Genomic DNA, 20,080 nt, shown 5'->3' with positions numbered 1-20,080 from the left:
AACATTGTAGCGAGAAATCAAACGTGCTTAATAAGCGCTGAAAACTGGCAGCGGTAGTCGAGGTGATTAGCTTTAAATAGTAAGATGCCTATTCTGACTTTGGTGCCACATCACAGTTGGTGTGCTCATCCTATGACTCATGGACCACCTGCTTGAAAAACCGGAGTGGGTGCCCAGGTCTGCTGAATGGTCGCCTCTTTGGGTAGGGCTTAGGATCTGCATTTAACCAATCCCAGCACCTCACCCACCCAGGAAGGGGGGATTCTGGTGCACCCCAAAGTCTAGGTAATTCTGTTCTAACTGTTTTGGGTGTTTTTCTTGACATGATACTGCTCTTTTAAGAAGGTGAAGTTGGCATGTGGTCTCTAGAGGAGCCTCATTCCCAGGAGGGCAAACAGGGTTCAGATCAATGTTCAGTTCTTCAAAATGAAGCTTTTTCTGACATCCTAAGTAGAATTAACTCTTTACCCTGTTTTCCCCATACTACTTCTCATGCATCTGTCATAGCATATCTGAAGTTGATGGTGCCATTTGGTCTGTGTGTCTGTGAACCTTACAGACACGGAGCCACTCAAGAGAAGCAAGTGGGGCTTAGTGTCCTCTCTGACGGACATTACTGATGAAACTTTAAATAAGAAGAGCAAGGGACACCTGGGTGGCTCAGTCATTAAGCGTCTGCCTTCGGCTCAGGTCATGATCCCAGGGCCCTGGGATTGAGCTCCGCATCGGGCTCCCTGCTCAGCGGGAGGTCTTCTTCTCCCTCTCCTCTCATTGCTATTTCCGTCTCTCTCTTTCAAATAAATAAATAAAAATCTTTAAAAAAAATAAATAAGAACAACAAACCATTTACCATGAATGCTGTGAGCCAGCCATGGTACCAAGTAATTCAGAAAAGCTTTCTCAGTGGTCTTCACAACAATCCTGTGTGGTGCGATGAGGACTTGGACACTCAGGCAGAAACAAGCCAAGTCCCAGTGGCTGAGCCAGCGTTTCAAATTCGGCATTCTGAGCCCCAATCCCTGACTCTTCCCGGCTCTGCGAAACCTCGCACAGTGGGTGCTTATTTACAGGTGATGAAAGGAGGATACCTGTAGGTGTCAGAGGGCATTTTTGAGATGCACCTCCATTGACAGGAGTACGCATAGAAGAGAGGTGGGGAGCAGAGAATTAATACCTGTGCTGAAACTCTACTGACTCCTGGAAAGGCTGTGACTTTGGAATGTATCTACATTCGTTTAGAAGGCAGGAGGGAGAAGAAACACCTGCATGAGTCACCAGAGGGATCCATGGAGAGCAGGAATATATACTATCAGGAGAACTCAGGAGGAGTTAAAAAGGACTAGATGGTTACCAGGGTCAGACCTTACAGGGAAAGCAAGACCAGTGGGGGCATTTAGCGGGAAAAAAAAAAAAAAAGCATTAATACAGTGGCCAGAAAGCTGGGCTCACATCCCAGTTCTGCCAGTGAGTGGCTGGGGGACCTTGGCCGCAAGGCCCCCAGTCTTTTTTGGACTGCAACTTCATTTTCTCCCAAGTTGGTAGAGGTAAAGCTTGGACCACGGGTCTCTGGGTCCTCCTGCTTAGATAGGTTGAATCGAGGACTTACAGAAGGCTCTTGGTTATGACATTCGAGAGGTCCTTGTGACCCTAGATGAGATGGTTTCAGTAGAGTGTGTTTGTCTGCAGGAGGGACAGGCCGTGAGGGCAAACCAGGTCACATGGTGTTGAGGTGAGAAAGAAGAGGAGGTACCTCCTCATAGACTCCTCTATCAAGAAGTGTGGTGGTGAACAGCAGGAGAAGGAGGAGGTTGGGGGCCTGCAGATGCGAGAGTCTGTAGGTCTGGTGGTTTCGGGAAAAGGGCTGGGTTGGACAGCAGAGTGGGAGGGTTTGTAGTCGGGGAGACCATCGCTGTGAGTCTAGAGAACCTGAGTTCGGAGGGAGAGAGGCCTCCATTCCCTGTAGAAACTGGAGGAGCCGAACAAGAGGAGGGGGAGAGAGGAAGGATGTGCACAGAGTTTGTTTCTTCACCAACGCGGCTAACTTGGGGGTGGGGGGTTAACAGGGAGACAGACACATGGATTGCATAGATCCGTGTATTTTCATGAGGTTCCTAGAAACAGTGACGGTTTCAGCCGGTGTCCGTCTGAACCAGTCAGGAATCCTTCTGTCCTGTGTTTGGACTGGCACGAGAGAGCTGGGAATAAGGGAAGTGGGAGAGGCAGGAACTGGGAGTCCACCCCGCCAGCATCGTGGCCATGGGAGACGTGGAGGACACAAGTGAAGAGGACTGGCTTGCCGCAGTACATTTCGGTATTTTAAAGAAGGAACGGCACTTACTTCTCCATCGTTCCGTGCACCCTGGTTAGCCATTGTTCCTCCAGGCAGTGAACTTTGCTGTCACCAGGAGCAGCCTGGTGGCCTGATCTTCTTGAACTTGACGGGCACGTATGTCAGTGTCCGTACCAGCCGTACCTACAAAGAGCACATCCCTACAGAGGATGCGGCTACAGAGAGCCAAACGGGACTGTGTAGTGAGTACCCGTCAATATAAATTTACTCTGTTTTGTCAATTCTTAGATTATGTCCAGTAATTCTCTGGGGATTTTTTTTCCAATTAAGATACTAACAAATTAGTTTAAAGGTCCTTACAAGACAGTGCATATATTTGACCACTGTGTTCATCAGGCAGTTCTCCCCTTGATAACTTTACTGGTCCATGAGCCCCCAAGTGGCAGAGAACTAGCAGTCTCTAGTGTTCATGGTACAATTAATAAATAGGTCAGCGTGCGTGACAGGTGAGGGGGACTGTGGTATGGCTTGCTCAGGCAGAGCTGTGAAGGAACACGCTCTGTCTCCATTACGGTGTATTTGCTTCTTTTCCTATAACGAAATGCCCTGAGGTAGGTCATGGTAAAGGGACTCAGAAAGAAGATGGGCAGAACTCGGGAGTGCTGACGGGGACCCCTGTGGGGTGGAAGGTAGAGAGTGAAAGAAGATGCTGTTAGTGCTCCCGGGTTCATGCCATAAAATAAATCGTGGTTTCAGAACACCCATTTACTGGCTCTCTCGTTGATCTTCCCAGCGTAGCTCTGCCTACCTGACAGTAGATGAAAGATGTGGCGGTCCCAGGCATCCTAACATTTGGATGCCCATTAATGGGTTCTGCACCTTGGTATCTCTCTGATATTACTGTTTCGCCTCAGTAAGCCCACTAACATCAGATATATCCTATCAGAGACTATTTTAAATCACTTCAATTTTCTCTGCCCTTGGGCTCTGCCCATAAGACTAGAATCCGAAGGGCGCCTGGGTGGCTCAGTTGGTTAAGACTAGAATCCGAAGCGGATGAGTGTGGCCTATGATCTAGTGTTTTACTCCCCCCCCCATTTGTATTAGAGGCAACTTCATTAGCTTTTGGACTCACATATATCAGTTTTAAAGATGAAGTACAATGTCAGTAGTTTTTACCCAGTTCTCAAGTATATCAAGTTGTTCTGTTTTCCCAGAGAAGGTTAAAAAAATTAGTATTGCCATTTGTGAGAGCATTTTTCTCTTAAAACGAGCCATTGGTCATAATAGTGTTTGCTTACTTATTCTCTGAAGTGCTGTTTTATATCGAAAGTAAATCCAGGATAGAAGCTTGATAAGTAATGTCAGACTTGGTAGCACACAACCTTAGTGGTACAAGTGAATTATGAAGCCCCACTTCACCATGTTGTTGTTTTTCCTCATATACGTCTCTTCGTCACTACTTGTTTATCTTGAGTGATTTTAAAATAGTGAATTAGCTTCTTGTTAGCGCCCAAGTCATCCATCCAGCTTGTGCTTTTCCTTTATCACAAATTCCTTCAGACAGGAACAGTCCAGGAGCCTCTGGCTCAATTACGGGCTGTCGGGAAAAAACGTCTATGGCAGGGATGTGTCCTAAATCCTAGAGTCCGGCCAAGGCTGAAACAGAGAAGCTGTGTTTCCCCAACCCACTTTTGGCAGTAGTTCAACCTGGCATCCACCAAAAAAGGTACCAAGTAATTTGCCCATTAGGACACCCAGTTCTGAATTCGGATCTGGGCTCTTTCTTACTATTTCCTGCCTCTACCCTGTGTCACCCTCTCGCCATTTTATACTTTCCCACCTTCACGCCAACAAACACGTCAGTCCCAGACCACTTCCTTGGACATGGCTTCTGTCCCACCATTTATTTGCCCTCGAGACCACCATCCCTCTGGACTTCCCACCATGGCCCAGGCACCCAGCTCCATCTGCCACTAGCAAGTTCTCCCTCACGCTGTTTCACACGCATTACTCCACCTGGGTTGTTATTCCCACATCCAAATTCCCTCCTTCTTGCAACAGCCAGCTCAAACCCTGCCTCCTTCACAGAGGCTGTCTTAATTACAGCAGACCCAGAAGCATGGCCCCAGGGAGGTTTGTTTTAATTATCTCGTGGGGGTCATTAGGAGCAGTGGTCCCCGTTGTCCTCAACCTCTGCTCTCTGCAGCCCAGACCTCCCCTTTCCCCCTTTATAGTTCAGTCTTATCTTCCAGAGGGGTTGTCAGCAATCTGGGTATAAAGTCAAGGTTTTTACAGTTTTTCTGTGTCCCCTCAGAGGGCAGGATGTGTGGTTCAGATGCTTGGTAAATATTGCTTATTAATGAATCACTGTAACGAAGCCATTTATTAGTCATAAAACACTGGGTTTCTGTCTTCAGGAACTTGAAGCTTTTCCCAGAGGAGGAAGGAGCTGGTCACAGTCACCATTCTGTCCCCAACACTTAGTGTAGCATTCGCCAGTTTAAATGGTTCGGAAGACTGAAAGACATGCCCCCAAGAAACTAGCACCCACCAGATGGCAGCAGGTGCTGTACAGAGCACCTAGGATCTAGAGGTGCATTTTGAGGGGTCAAGTTGGGCTTGGCTTTAGTATGAATGGGATTTAAAAGCTTGCAGTTCAAATTGGGAGAAGCAGAGTATGCAGAGGGTATCCTCCTTAGAGCTAACAGACTCAGTGAAAGCACAGTGGAGGGGGAGACAGGGAAGTCTGACAAAACAGGCATGGGAAAGGTCACGACGGGGCTGAAATTCAGTGCCAAGTCGGACGTTCGTTCCAAAAACATGTTAGACGTGGTGGCACATAATCTTCGTGTGGTATGGGAATGGACCCCTTTTTCTCTTTTTACATTCATGATTAAATATAGTAGTTTTTATATAGCGTAGGTGATCGTGGTTTCCCATTTACAGGAGGTAAAAAGTTTTTTTCAAAAATACATTTATTTAAATAAAACCGAGTGAGTAGCTTTAAAGAAAAATACGAAGTTTATGGTGTTGAGGCCATACATCAAAAAGGGTGATTCCCTGTGGCTGGAAGTTGGGCGTGTACCAGTGTAGAAATGGAAAGATTCCCCCTCCCCCATTGGAAGGTTGCTGCAGAAAAGTTACCTAGGCCAAGGCCTACAGGATTGTTGGAGTTTGACCCGGTGGGAAGCCATCGGTGAACCTAGCGAGAGCAGTGGTAAGTCAGACGCAGGGCAGCTATTCCGTGAGGACTGGGATTTTATGTTCCCTGTTTATCACTAAACAGCAGTGTCTGGCTCATCGCAGGCAGGTATGAAGAAGGTGTGAATCAGTAGGTGGTAGGTCTGAAGCGAGGCTTTTCTTTCCACCCGTGGCGCTGCCTCCGGCTGCTGGTTTCCTCCTACCTCCGCTGGCCAGAACTGCTGAGCTGGGAGCAGCCTGGTTCCCACGCCCCCTCCCGAGTGAGCTCACGGGACACCCGTGTGGGTGGAGGAGGGAGGCAGGCCACCAAGCGGCCCGGCCTGCAGGCTCCTGCGGAGGTCTCCCACTCTTACACTTTCTGTCTTCATATATTACCAACACCGCAGGGACCTGGGCGCCTTGGTGTACTCCAGCAGAAACCAGCCAGTGAGGAGGCCTGGGAGAGGGGTGGGGACCACAGACCCCCACCCCCATCTCAAGGGGACAGTCTTTACTCTGCCCCCGTTTGCTGCACATGTGTCAGATTTGGGTGATTTATCAGAAGATGTCCACAAAATACACATTTTAGGTGAGAGTTCCTGATTGTGTTTTTACTTAGCACCTAATCCAAAACTCTGCAGATGCTGCACTGGTCCAGCACCCAGTCTGTGACCTCTGATGTAATGAGATAAAGTCCTGTCTCCTCCTTTGTCCATCCCAGGTTTTGTCACATTCAGTCGTCCCTTTATGTACATTTTTTCTGGCCTGCTATTCTGGTCATTTCTCTGAATCCACAGTCACAAAGTCGGTGCCCTTTTCGTGTGTCCCTTAGCCCGAGTTCCAAATCTCTCCCCCTTTCTTCTTGCTGAGTGTCCTTCATCTTGGCTATTTGGTCCCGTCACTTGCTTTCCTTCTCTGTCATCTGAGTTCAGGCTCCACACAGTTAAGCCTGGCTTAAGCCATCAGGACTTTGAAGGATGTGCTTGCCCCCATCTTAATTCCCCCAAATCCTGGCCTGGCGCCCTCTCCAGTTAACTTCTCTTCTCCTCAGCCTCTGTGTTCACACATCTGTCTTTGTCATGTCTCCTTCTCTTCCGTCCCTCCTCCCTGACTCCAGGCCTGGAATCTTCTTTCCTGCTGTCAGGAATCCCACGTCCAGTGGTTGGAACAGACCCACGTGGTTCCCGGCAGGCCTCAGATAACCCTCAGGATTGCTGGGAGCCTGGCCAGGGCCACAGAGCTCCAAAAATCATCACCCCTTCGTGCCATTCAGAATGTAGCCTTTGAGGGGTCCGTCACATGTACGCAGGCACAGTGGCTCGGGGAGGACCTGACACATTTCACATCCCCTGGGGTCAGGCTGCTGGGTGGTTGTAAATATCAAAAAGGAAAAATACCATCCAGCATGAGACACGAACACATCACAGTTGCAGCAAGGCCTGACTTGTCCTCTTCGGCAGGCCAGGTACTTACAGAGGCTGTGTGTTGATCAGGATCATCACGAGTACATTGTGTTGCTTAGATTTTTTTTCTATAGCAGCTCCTGCCACTTCCAAGCAGGGACCCAGCCTTTAGAGCCTCTCTGCGTGCACCAGTGTTCCTAACGAACATGTGAGGTTGCGGGAAGCCAGCGGACGCACAGCAGATCGTGGGCTCTGGGGTTACGCGGTCTGAATCCGGATCTCGTCTCCGATGTTACCGGCCACGGGCTCTTGGGTCAGCCGTTCTGCCTGCCTGCCCTCCGTCTTCTCCTGCGTGACATGGGGAGAAGAGTGAGCGCTGCCTCCTCACCCTGTCTGTATCAGAGAACTCTGGGTTCACTCTGTCATAGTCTGGTTGGCAAATTTGGGTTCACAGGCCAGATCCAGCCCATAGCCTGTTTATATACGGCCCGCATATGAAGAATGTTTTCTGCATTTTATAAAATGGTTGTTCCAGAGGTACCTGGGCGGCGCAGTCAGTTAAGCGTCTGACTCTTGGTGTCGGCTCAGGTCATGATCTTATGAGTCAGGAGATCGAGCCTCACGTTGGGCCCCACGCTCAGCAGGGAGTCTGCTTGAAAGATTCTCCCCCTCTGCCCTCCCCTCCTCTCTCTCTCTCTCTCTCTCTCGTTCATTAAAATAAATAAATAAATCTTGAAAAAAATAATGAAATAATGAAATGGTTGTTGACGTAAGTGCCTACGTAGTATTCTTGATTTGGCCCACAAAATGTAAACTATTTACTGTCCGGCCCTTTATGGTAAGAGTTTACCGCCCTGCACTACAACACGCTGGAAGGGCTTTGGGTCCCCTGGTGTGTCACTTTCCTTTTGGTTGGTTGCACACTCACAGCTGTGTTCTGAGAACGTTCATAGGCCTTCTCTCTACTAAGTCCTCCCTCCACAGCCCTGGCTTGCGGGGTGGGTGCCACACTGTAAGGTGGGGAAACCAACGTCCCAGGAGACTGGGAATTTCCTTCCTACAACCTGTGAGTTATTCTGGATTGGACTGAGTTGACCTGTTAGCCTCCCTTCCCCACTTGGCTCCCTGAGCCAGGGCCAATGGATGTGCTCCCTCTTCTCTGGGAGGAACTCACGTGCATTTAGAGAGGGTTTGGATGTTGTTCTAGGCATTTCAGGGGTCCTAGAGATGACTCACTCAGGAATCCGCCCTCCAGGAATCTCAAATATAATTGGTGAAACAGAGGCACACACTTAACTACCAGTAACAGTAAGACGCGCTGGCACCGCCCCAAACACAACGTGCTTTGGGGCCTTCGAGGAATAAAAGCATCTACAGGGGCATCCCCCAGGCTTCAAGCCCATCAGAAAACTTGAATTTTCTGTTGGAATTTGAGGCCCCTTGGAGCTCTTCCCCACTGGCTGCTTTCACCAAAAATCCTCGTGTTTCTGCCGCCCCATGGCTGATCCCTGTAGCTCTGGCTGCATTCTTGTGCAGCAGTTTTGTGGTTCATCAGGCAACCCTTGGAGCCTGATGCTCATTTGCCTGGGTGGCATTTGAAGGACAGCTGTGGCGGGAGGGCGTCTGCTGCCCTCACCCATCTCTCCCTGCCGCCCCTCCTGGGGCTCAGTGTGTGCCTTCGCTCCCAATTGCTTCAAGTGAAAACAACGAGCTATGGGTCTCAGGTAGCCAGGGTGTTCATCGGGTACCTGGAGCCCAGAGGACATGCCCTCAGGACAGTAGCACCTGGGTCAAAAGGAAAAACATCCTTTCGTGTATAAAAATAAGAGTTGAGGTCCTGAGCAGATATTCTGAACTTCTGTAGCTCTTCAGAAACAAAACACTCAAAGCTGCTATGATAGGTTTTTTTCAACTCATGTGACGTTCGTGTGTTCTGACATCTTGGGGCAGTTGCTTTTTCTCTTCGCAGTGATGATATGATTTTCATCCACCCTTGGCTTTCCAGCAGTTCTTACTCCTTGTTCAAGAATTAGTTCGAGAACTCACTAAATATGGTTCAAACAGGCCATTGAAGGGTCACCCTAACAAAGGTGAAGGTTAACTAGAAGTTACTAAACCGTTTCCTCAACAGATTGTGATTTGAATCTCTGGCCATGACTAGTATGGAAGGCTTGTAGGAGCTATTTTTGCCCTGCAAAAAGGTAGTATCTCAGTCCCTTTGGGCTGCTTAACAAAGTAGCATCGGTTCTGTGGCTTATAATCAGCGGAAATTGCTCACAGCTCTGAAGGCTGGAAGTCCTAGATCAGGGTGCCAGTGTGCTTGGGTGAGGGCTTGCTTCCAAGTCACAGATTTCGCTGTATTATCACACTGCAGAAAGGACTAGAAGCTCTGTGGGGTCTCTTTTATGAGAACACTGATCCCATTCATGAGGGCTCTACCCTCATCACCTAAGCACTCCCGAAGGGCCCGACCTCCTAAGACCATCACACTGGACATTAGGATGTCACCAGATTAATGTGGGAGGGGACACAAACATCCAGACCGTAGCAGGCATAAAAAGTGCTTTTCCCAGGTATATGGCCTTGATCTTCTTGTGAGCGTTGGACTCTATGTCCATTTTGGTCACTGTTGTGTTCTCAGAACTCAGGAAAGTGCCTCATAGTGAGTGAGCACTCTGTGAATATCAGATGCCGAATTTATTCACGAGAGATTTCTTGAGCATCTGGGGTTGGGGGGGTAGGGGTGGTCCTCCATAGCTGACTTCGGCCTGGTCTTCTCCACTGCCCTCTCCAGTGAGGAAGGGAGTGATGGAAACACAGAAGGACCACACAGTGTGAAGTGTGCCAGAAAGGAGGTAGCAGAAGAGCAGTCCTTGTTGCCAGGGGCAGCAGTGGGGAGACTTAAGGGGCACACCGAAGATCACGGAGTTGGGCGGTGCAAGCCGCGGGCCCGCCACGTGTACGGACATGAGGGTGAAGGACCCTAATGCAGGAAGCGCTGCTGGACAATAGAGGGCACTGCAGGAGGGGTCAGGTCCACGAGCTTGGACTGTGCCTTGAGGGTGATGGTTTATCAGCCATGTGGGTGTGTACGTGTGCAGGATGATTCTAGCTGTGTGGTACAGTAGGACTTGAAATGAGAGTGGGATTCAAACCAGGAAGAAACAAGTTAATGAATCCGAGATCCTGAAAAACGCTGAAAAGCGCTTAAGGAAAAGCAGAGCCAGTGGGCAGGTCTCTCAGAGATTGGAGGGAGGTGGGATAGATTCCGCAGCTCACCGGTGCTAGCCCCCGAAGAGACTCCAGTTCTCAGCATGAATTTGGCTCCATCATCCCCACCTCTTTTTTGTCATCACTCTTCCCAGAAGAACACACCTTTCAAGCGTCTGTAGTTTGATGACCCCTGTGTTCCTCGTACATGGGGAACAACAGGAAGGTCAGATGACAGGTATCAGACAAATGGGCACCCCAGTGTGTGTGCTGGAATAATATGCTTGAATTATAGATAGGTGTTTCCACAATTAAGTGAACGTAAGTTCTTGTCTCCATCTGCTGACTCTTGCGACATCCCCGATGACTTAAAGAAGTTCAAAGAATGATGATAAAGGCTCTTCGCTGGGCACCTTCAGCCCTTAACTGTACATGCCTCTTCTATCTGTCTCTCTCTGTGTGTTCCTCGGTGACCCTTATTTGCACTGTATTTTTCATTACCATGAAGGCAGGAAGAGGAGGTGTCTGATGGTACAGAGCATCCAAGAGGCGTGCTGTGTGCTCTCGTGAGCTTATTAGGCACTTTCCGATGATGTGATTACTAACTTGAAAAGGACATTCAGCATTTTCATCAGACAATGCGTGTCTTTGTGTGGCCCATAGCTTTTCATTTTTCCTGGGACAGCTGTTCTCTCAAAAACAGTTCTATTGTAAATAACTTCCTGTCCCTAAGATCTGTGCCCCGTGGATCGGCAGCATTAAATGCCTTGGTGTGTATCATAGTACAGGTGGACCTCCTTTGCCGCAGTTGTGTTTCTTACTCTGTGAAAGCAGCGTTTTGAAAATGCAGCTATTCTAGGGGTACTAGATGATTTTACAGAGGAAAGGGTATTTTTAAGGCAGATCATCAGTTTGGTAAGTCTTGTTTTAGGCATAATGGGTACGAGGGTTTTTCATTCTTGAGTCCAAATAATACGTAATCATAAGAGTGGAAAACCAACCATGAGTTGAATTTGAATTAGTATCCTCTCCACTCTTCTCCCCACCCCCAAGCATGAGGTTCTTAGACTCCTAGCTCACTGACGTGTCCTCCTAAAGCAGCGATTCTCAGCGTGTCACCCAGGCACCTGGAGTGGGGGCGGGGGGTCCTCAGCACTGTTTCAGGGAGTCTGTGATGTCAAAGCTATGTCCATAAAAACATCAAGATGTTATTTTTTTCTATTGCTCTCGTTCTTTTATGAATGTACAGTGCAGTAGAGTTTTCTAGAAGTCCCTCTATCACATAACAGAAATGATTGAGTGCAGAAGCAAAAGGCCAGCTGTCTTCAATTAAGCTAGACATAGAGGGCTTTGTGAAAATGTAAAACAATGCCATTCTTCCCAAAAAATTCTTGTTGTTTTGGAAAATATGGTAATGTTTCATAAAAATGTTATTTATGTTAATATGTAGTGGGTTTGTTATTGCTATTTTAAATGAATGAAGGAATAAGTATTTTCATATTTCTGACTATTTCTAACATGATCAACATCAATCGTTATAGCCCAAATAAACAGCAGCCCTTCAGCTTTCTCAATAATTTTTTAAGAGTGTGTAGGAGTCCTAAGACCCAAAAGTTGGAGGAACTTTTCTCAAGTACGAGGCAGTATGTGATAAAACTCTCCTGGCTTGCAAATGAGATTTGAAAGTTCTCTAACAAAGACCAAAGGGATTTGCCTAAGTTCCCTATTCCTTTAGCAGGAGCCCATTTCTACATTTATCTGTGGATGTGCAGGAAAAATATGAATACAAGCTAGTGTAAAACGCAAGACCTTACCAAAAAATCATCTATAAGCCCACAACGTTGGGGGAGGAAAACCAAGCACACCGTTGTCCTCCGTATATGGTACTTGCAGTTCTCACTGTAGGGTATGAGTCTGTGAGACATCAGCCTTCACCTCTTCATTCAACTGGAGGACGTGTGTTTCCCCAGCACCTTCACAGGGCTGGCCCACGCAGGGCAATGCAGACACAGTTCCCTGCCCCCCTGGGAAGCCAATGTCCTTGTTTAAGGAGACCATGAGTAACAAACAAGCATAAATGATCAGGAAAACAGAGGAAATGAATGGGATGATACCACACAGTCATTTGGAGGATTGAGAAATAGATTCACACAAGGTGCCCAGCAAAGGCTTCTCTAACGAGACTTCATCTGAGCTGAGACGGGGTTGCTGGGTAGATAGGAAGGAGAAGGGAGGAGGGAGGGACATTCTGGTGGAGGGAATCCTGAGGAAGGACACGGCTCAGTGGGGGTAGGGTGAGACCAGAGCCCTGGTAGATGATGGTATAGAGAAACTGATGGGCAAGGACAGGATTTTCTAGGGCATTGGAGGCCCGGTGAAGAATGTAATTTTAATCCAAGTGCGATGAGAAGTCATTGCGGGGTTTTCAAGCAAGCGAAAGAAGTGATCCTGTTTCTGCTTTATAAAAATGGACCTGGCAACCTTGTAGAGTGGGGAGCCCATGGGTGGGCAAGAGAGGAAGCAGAAAGTGCGTCAGGAGGCTCTTGATGTCATCCAGGTGGAGTGGATGGTGCACCAGGGATGATAAACAGAAGTGGACAAAATTGAAATCTTACTTGGAATCAAAGAGAGCAGACCTACAGAGAGAGGGAAGGCTCTGGGGATGAGGACTGTGAACAAGCATGACCTCTGGTTTTGGCTTGACAACTTGTGTTTTCTCACATGGTTGCAACAAAACTCTGCAAGGTAGGTAGTTTTATAGCTAATTAGAGATCAGGAAACCAAACTCCCAATAACCTGCTTAGGGATCCATAGGGCTCTTCCCAGCGTCAGGGCAAGTCAGAGGTCACTACCACTGCCCAGCCCCATCTGTGGCTTCTTTTCCCTGGTGATATGCCTCCGCTCTCTGCTCTAGCCATGGTGGGGACACCAGGTGTGGGTCTCAGATGAAGGTTCCCTTCCTCCCCCCGCCCCCCCAGCAAGCCAGGGCTATGAGCTGATCTGTGACAAGTTGCCATGCCTCATCTTCTGGGTCTGAGAAATGGGACCAGATGTATCTGCTGGCCACCAGCCCAAGTGGGATTTTCTTTACAGGTTTACTCACATCACAGGTGTGTCTGGGCTCCCAGAGAAAGGGAGCATTATTCTTCAGGCCCTGTTATGCCTCTTGGCAAGACGTGGGAGTCCTCCTGAGAGACAGTTCAACCTTTATAAATATCGAGGCGGGGGGGGGGGGGGGGGGGGGGAGGGGTGGGGGTGGGGAGGGGGGGGGGGGGGGGGGGGGGGGGGGTGAAGGTTTGGAAGCAGTTGTGAGAATTTTAAACATCAGTGATTTGCTTTGAAACAATAGTACCTGTGCATTTCATTTAGGCGGTGGGGTGATGATTTGAAAAAAAAAGTTTTGTTTTTAAAGCCATCAAACTTACTGGTTCAGAGGCTGAATGAAGGGAGACAAGAGGCAAGGCAGCAAGGATCAAAATTCTTAAATGCTCTGGGTGCTCACCTTCCGTGTATCATCGCAACTCCCTGCTTTCTTGACACATAGCACGGAGCAGAGCTATGTGAGTCTAGGCAGCTGTGGAATATCAGATCCGTATCTGTAGTAGCCAGTGACAATTAGCTCAGTGGCATGGGCTCTGAGATATCTGTAACATCTACATAGCTATAGAGATGGCACAAAGCTGGTTGCTTCTCTTCCTTCCAGTTAGCTGGGCAGCCCTTTAAGAAATAACTTTCTGCTTTGGGAACTGAAAATGTACTTTAGCAGTGATTATCTGCTTGCTCACCTTTAGGGCAGCCTGTCTCCTTACAACCCCGTGGTTACTTTGCATACACACACATAGATCTTGCAATTTAAATTTTTATATTTTATTCATATGTGGCACATTTTTCCTGCAACTTGGTAAAGCACTAAATATTATATGAATAATATTCAAAACATGTGCATTCCATAAAACTGGTTTATATATGCCATCATTATCTGCAGCATTAAATACATTTTATATCATCAAAAATTTTATGATATATTTAAAAATGAATTTCTACTTAGCTTAAATGCATTAGGGATTATCCTAAGAGACCTTGCTAAAAACGCAGTCATGTTTATTTGTAACTGCCAGAAAATGGCTTACAAAATTGTTACTGTCTTTTATTATTCCCTACCACTGGAGCACTTGCTTGTTAATTAGAGAAATTTCAACTGTCATAGTTGGCAATTATAGCTTCTGTATCATTGTCTGTTATGAATAGTCAATGAGAGCTGATTAATATGCATGAGCAGCAGTATATATAGCGTGTGCATTGGACCACAATCCAGCTGCCAGAGTCCCTCAGAGGAGGGAGTGGTATGTGTGTGTGTATGTGTGTGCGTGCGCGTGTGTCTGTGTGTGTGTGTGTGCATGCTGCGAGGGAAGGAGGGGAAACGTGGAAGGGGAGAGAGTTGTTTGCAGCCTTAGAGAGCAACGCCAATGTGAAGTGTGGCAGCCGCCTGATGCACCTGAGGCTCTCCGAGAATACCTTCATGCCCGCACGCAGGACGCTGCTTTTCCCGGGTGCTGGCGAGTACTGAAGCCTTCCTTTGACGTTTCTCTAAACATGGGATGCAGTTTGTGCAGCCTGCAGAAGCAAGAGGAGCAGTACAAATTGCTCTATGAAGTTTGTCAGGTAACGCGTTGCATTTTATTCTGTGGGAGTGGACTGGCACTTACCTGGCAGAGTTGTAACTTCTCGGGAAGGAATTGGGGATCTGGGGGTGTATCTGTGTTCTGAATGAGACAGCTTTTCTGACTTTTCAGTACATTCTCTGTTAAATCTCTTACATGCTTTCCCTCACAGTGGCACTTAGGTGCCTGTATTTGAATATCTAAATAGATGTTGACAGTCACAAAGTACGTTTCCAGCAGTCACATCACAAAGCTCCTTTATAACTGGCCACTCTCTGGAGTGTCAGCGAATGTCTTAGGAAGGGTCAGAGCGTGGTCACCCTTTGAACAAGTTAGAGAAGACGGGGATGATGATTAATGCTTGTGTGGTTTTGTCTCTGTTTACAAATAGTTACGAGGCGCGCCTTTAGGGAGAGCACAAGCGTCTACCACAGACTTGATTCTTTCAGCAACTTCTTGTCCTGGGACATGTGGTTCAGATTTATGCTTCACACTTGCCATTTCTGTACCTCACCCTGTGAAAATTTTAAGAACTTCAAGAGCAGGTGGCTTGATCTTGGGTGCTGTCATCCACGGCAGATGACTTCTCGAAACTTCTACATCATGAGTAATGTGAAAATTCAGTCAAGATGAAATGGGATAGTTAAGGCATTAACCCAGATAACTAACCTTACATTTGTGTTGAGTGTTTTATTTTTAAATATTCACGTTTTATCCTGAACTATGAGGTTTTCATACTGTTGTTGGTAACCTAACTTGGCAGTTAAGTGTTTTCTCCTTAAATCATTCTAACTCCTTCCAGTTTTTTTTCAGCAATCAAAAAAATTAGAATCCTGTTAAAAAGGTTTTTTTTTTTAATTAGAATGACAGAGTAAGGTCTTTATGGTAAGAAAACAAAGATGTTTATTCCTTAATTTATCACAGTGAATGGGGGCATATTAATATATTCTCTAAAGAGCCAGACAGCTTAAAAAAAGAATTTGATTAGCCGTCCGTTGGGCACCATTTTTGCACAAGCCACCAGAGGGCGCGTAGCATTAAAAAGACGCAGTGAAACAAGGCTGCTTCTGTGCATTGGCCGCCCAATGCACAGTGGACAATCCCATGATAGAGTGACCCTGGGTAAAGAAAAAGATGTGTGCGTGCGCGTGCGTGTGTGTTTTTTCTCCACTGAAGCATAGAGAATGTCCAAACCTTTTGCGGCTTGGTCATGCCCCCCCCCCCCCCCCGCCGCCGCCAACCACCGCTTGTACAGAGCTCACATCTCTTACAAAAACAAGCATCTTAAATCAGTGTTTGACACACACTTCTGACCTGTGACTTCATGCTTCGCACTCTGCTGGACTTCTGTCCTTTGGGAGCACATTGGAAGCCTGGGCAAAAGTGCCACTGGCAGTGGAGGTCTGGCCTCCATCCCTTGTGTGATCCTACGGTGATGTTGTAATCCACATTCTGCCAGGTTATCATGTGCACTGAGCTGTGAGCCCCCCAGTTCTCAGTGAGTCAGACATTCAGGACCAAAACAAGCAGAACAACAGAACCATCACCAGGGTGGTTGTATGACAGACTTTCACTACTGTGTATATAATATAGTGCATAAAAACGGAGTCTTAATAACTTACTGGGTTTTTCTCTTTTAACCATCAGTGCACAGAGATATCATTGAGCATTCGTTGTTGTAGATGCGTTTAATTATACTGGTACCCTCCAAAATGTGGTCGCCCCATCCCATCTCCTGCAAATCCATGTTACCTTGCACTTTATTTGTCTGTATTATTTAGACTCTTTCCTCTTAGCCCCCCAAAAGAAAGAGCCTGGATTCTGTTTGTTTTTACTAGGTAAATTTATGTGGAAATATTTCTGGCCAAAGCATCATGCAGTAAATTGCTGATAAATGACTTCCATATGGAATACACTTTGTCAGCAATTTAGGAAGCCATGCAGATTTATTTCCAGGAAACTCAGACTACTTTTCGGACCCATTACCCTTGTGCCAACTAAGTAAAATCCCCTTTCTCCTATTCTTTGGGAGTCCTGAACCGTAGCATAAAGGAATTCACAAAACACTTGCAGGAATTAATAACTGCATTCTCCTCCTTATTATGCAAAGCCTTATTAAAAGCAGAGAAATTAAGGTTTCCATAAATTACAGTTCCAGAAGGTCCAGTGTGTCTGGCTTCAGTAAGCCCTCATAACAGCAACACAAAGAGGATCAAATATTCTGGGGCTCAGACTTTATCCTTTCCTCATCCAGAGATAATTCAAAGAGATGCTCTTCATTAGGGCCTTTGGCAAGCTGCCTACAATGTCTTTTTGGGGCTGCTGTGAGCTTAATGATGCAGAACAATGGCTTTGCCTCTTGTTGCATACATACCTTATTGTACCTTTCATCACATTAGAAAAACAACAGCAACACAGGAAGTGGCCTGGCCGCCAGAGGGTACTGCAAGGAGTGCACGCATATCAGTGATTTGCAGCACGCCTTAAGGGATACACCAAGGTATTTGGGGATCGTGGGAGTACTTTGAGGAGGGTACAAAACGAGCCTCCTGCCCACCCTGGAGGTGTAAGATCCGCTGAGGCATAGCAGTCTTTGTGCTTTCATGGTAACTGTAGAGTCCTGGGGACCATCAAAACAGGACCTGTGGCTGTGGGACAGTTAACATTTAAGTTAGCAGCTGTTTCCTGCTTTGGAAAACTACCCCATCTCGGGTGACTTTGACTACTCAGAAGCACTGCTGAAATGGAAGGACAGAAGCAGGAGAGGAAGATGCTTCAAGGTTGTCAAGGGGTGCAGTCTTCGACTTGGACAAATTAACTGCCAGAAGATCTCATGTGCAGGGGTGATGGGATAGGGAGCTTGACAGCTTCAAAGCTGTGGCCAGAACCCAACTGAAGCTGGTCCCCTGGTTATGGCGAAGGGGTAGGGGAGCAGTGTCGGCAGGGATGGAGAAGTTTGTGGCTCTGTTGGCTTGGTGCCAGGGACCCCATCACCAGCCAAGCATCAGCCATCCCTCTAGCTGTGTCCTTTCAGGACAAGGGGAAGGCCAGTGTGTGGATGCTTTGAAGAGAGTTTTCAGATAGAGGCTGAGGGAAGGGAAAAGGACACACGAGACAGTATCACTCATTCCCTCCACCTCTCCTAAGGTCGAGCAGATGCTTTTTGTAGAATAGTGACCTTTGTTCACTTGATTAGGTCATAAGGAAATAATTGTTTGGGACTTAGTCTTCAAACTAGAAATTATAATAATGAATACATTCACTTAAGTCTATACACATTTTCAAGATGGCAAGGAGAACATACTAATTGCAGTGATGTTCATTGCAGGAACCAGAGTCTTATTTATTGAGCACTTACTGTGTGCCAGCACTGTGCTGACTGTGCATTTCTCCATCAGATCCTCACAGCAGCGCCAGGAGATGGGCAATACTATTATCCCCATTTCAGAGCTAAAGAAACTGAGACACAAAGGAATTATAAATGGGGGTGGCAGCGATGCCTGTGCTGGGATTCCAAAGTCTGAATTCTTCTCTTACACAGTATAGATTATTTTTATCAAAACCCGTGAATAGAGGACCCATATTATATAGAATGCTTAATTTTTAAAAATCATTCTCACCTTTGTGGAGCTGACATGGAGACCCCGCATTCTCAAACAGGGCCCCGTGCTGCTTGGCCTCTCCATCATCAGCTTGGGAGTACTTGGGTCTGTTCTCTTACAAATGAGAGGACTTGAGATAGGGCCCCTAGTCCCTCATGCCAGGGGAGAATGGCAGACAGAGAGAAAAGTGTTCAGGAGGGATGCGGCATTCCCATCAACTTCCCAGGCAGTTTTAAGAATGGTTCATTTGAGAATGGTTTGTGTAATTTGTGCTTTTATGCCCCCTGAAGTTGTTGATTTTGAGACTTGGCCAGGTCATGGTATGATAAAATATGGACAGAGCTAATGGTGGTTAATTGGATGAACATAAACTTGACCTCTATACAGAAATGTTGAACGTGGTTTAGTTTTCTTGCAAATGAGAGTGTGTTTGCTTAAACAATCTATCAGTTCCAAAAGCTTTATTATTAGAAGCAGCTTTATAATCCGAATTAGTTGAGGTAAAGCAGGTGTGGAAGAAGAAAGCCCATCTCCTGCCTTAATGACATGGCACTTGTCTGTGGCTGAGAAGGTCCCTTTTTTTCACGGTGGGCATTTATCCATCACTAGGGCTTGTTTTTTTCTTCAGCTAACATTGGACCATAAACCACTTTGATGTTGATGAAGCAATGAAAAGGAAGGGCTTAGGGTTCAACCAGGGCTTGCTCCTCCATCTTTCTACTGATCTCTCCTTTAGGTACAAAGCATTCAATGACCATAAAGGAGTTCTCTTGCTCTCCTCTTAGGACTGAGGCCAGTTTGCCACCACCCCAGCTCAGATGCCCTTGTGAGTGTTCCCATGAGTCCCTGCGCACCTCTGCATTCCTGCACTGAGCCTCCATGAGGCCCTGTGTACCAATGTACCCCTGCACTGAGCCCTCCCTCAATGCTCTGCACATTATTCTATTCCTCGTTTCTGTGTTACCTGTTAATTCAGCCTCCTTAGTTACACTGTGAAATCCTGGGAGGTCTAGTTACCACCTTTAGCCTCAGCATGTGATCGGTTGAACACATTGGATTTTGTATGTGTTGGTAGGGCACGAGGAGCAAGAAAAGAAACAGGGGTACTAGTTAGGAACCCAGAACGGGCTGTTGGAAGAGATGACTGTGATTTGGATCAAGAAGGTGCCGATGGAGATCACAGGGGCTACAAGACATTTACTTTTCATTCATTCAACCAACATGTTTACCCAACCAACCCCATGCCGAGTACCAAGCTTCCCACTCCCTGCTCATTGGCTCCCCAATGCCCTGAAGATAAAACCTACTCCTTAACTGTGGCCTGCAGGGACCTGTTTAGTCTGGCCTCTTTTTACCTCTCCCGTGAGCTGCCTGCCACACGCCCATCATGCATCTGCTCTGGTCCTTGCAGGTTTCTTGCAGCACCCATAACCCACCTGACTTCTTCCGTCTTCACACCTTAGACTAGCTGTTCCTTTCCTTCTGAAACATAGTTCACCAACTCATCCTTGAGGACTCAGCTCAAATATCCCTCTCCCCAGAGACCTTCCCTGATCTAAGAGGTTCCCCCACCCCCACCCCATGTTGACCTCTCTGTGCACAGTTTATTTCCTTCCTAGCACTTATCATAATTCATGTACTATTAACTTGTCTATTGTCTCCAACCCCCAGTCCCCAGAAAAATGTCAGCCCCATGAAGGTGGAGACTTCGTCTCGTTCTCTGTGACCCCC

General features: G+C 47.1%; 1 protein-coding gene across 7 annotated transcripts in view; it reads left to right on the top strand.

The window, feature by feature from the left end:
* PDZRN3 (PDZ domain containing ring finger 3) overlaps positions 1–20,080 on the top strand; it is a 235,604-nt gene that overhangs the window by 172,741 nt on the left and 42,783 nt on the right. Inside the window, exon 1 of one of the 7 annotated variants that reach the window (XM_032411778.1) lies at positions 13,382–14,748. The exons of the other annotated variants lie outside the window; for them this stretch is intronic. Within the exon in view, the coding sequence (XP_032267669.1) occupies positions 14,680–14,748 (69 nt within the window). The 5' untranslated portion in view covers positions 13,382–14,679. Of the gene's footprint in view, positions 1–13,381; positions 14,749–20,080 lie in introns of those variants that run through there. 7 annotated transcript variants of the gene reach the window in all.

The sequence above is a fragment of the Phoca vitulina genome, unplaced genomic scaffold, assembly GCF_004348235.1.
Source record: "Phoca vitulina isolate PV1807 unplaced genomic scaffold, GSC_HSeal_1.0 scaffold13, whole genome shotgun sequence".
Lineage (NCBI taxonomy): Eukaryota > Metazoa > Chordata > Mammalia > Carnivora > Phocidae > Phoca > Phoca vitulina.
The sequence above is the reverse complement of the archived record's forward strand: the minus strand, read 5'-3'. Positions and strand labels throughout refer to the sequence as shown.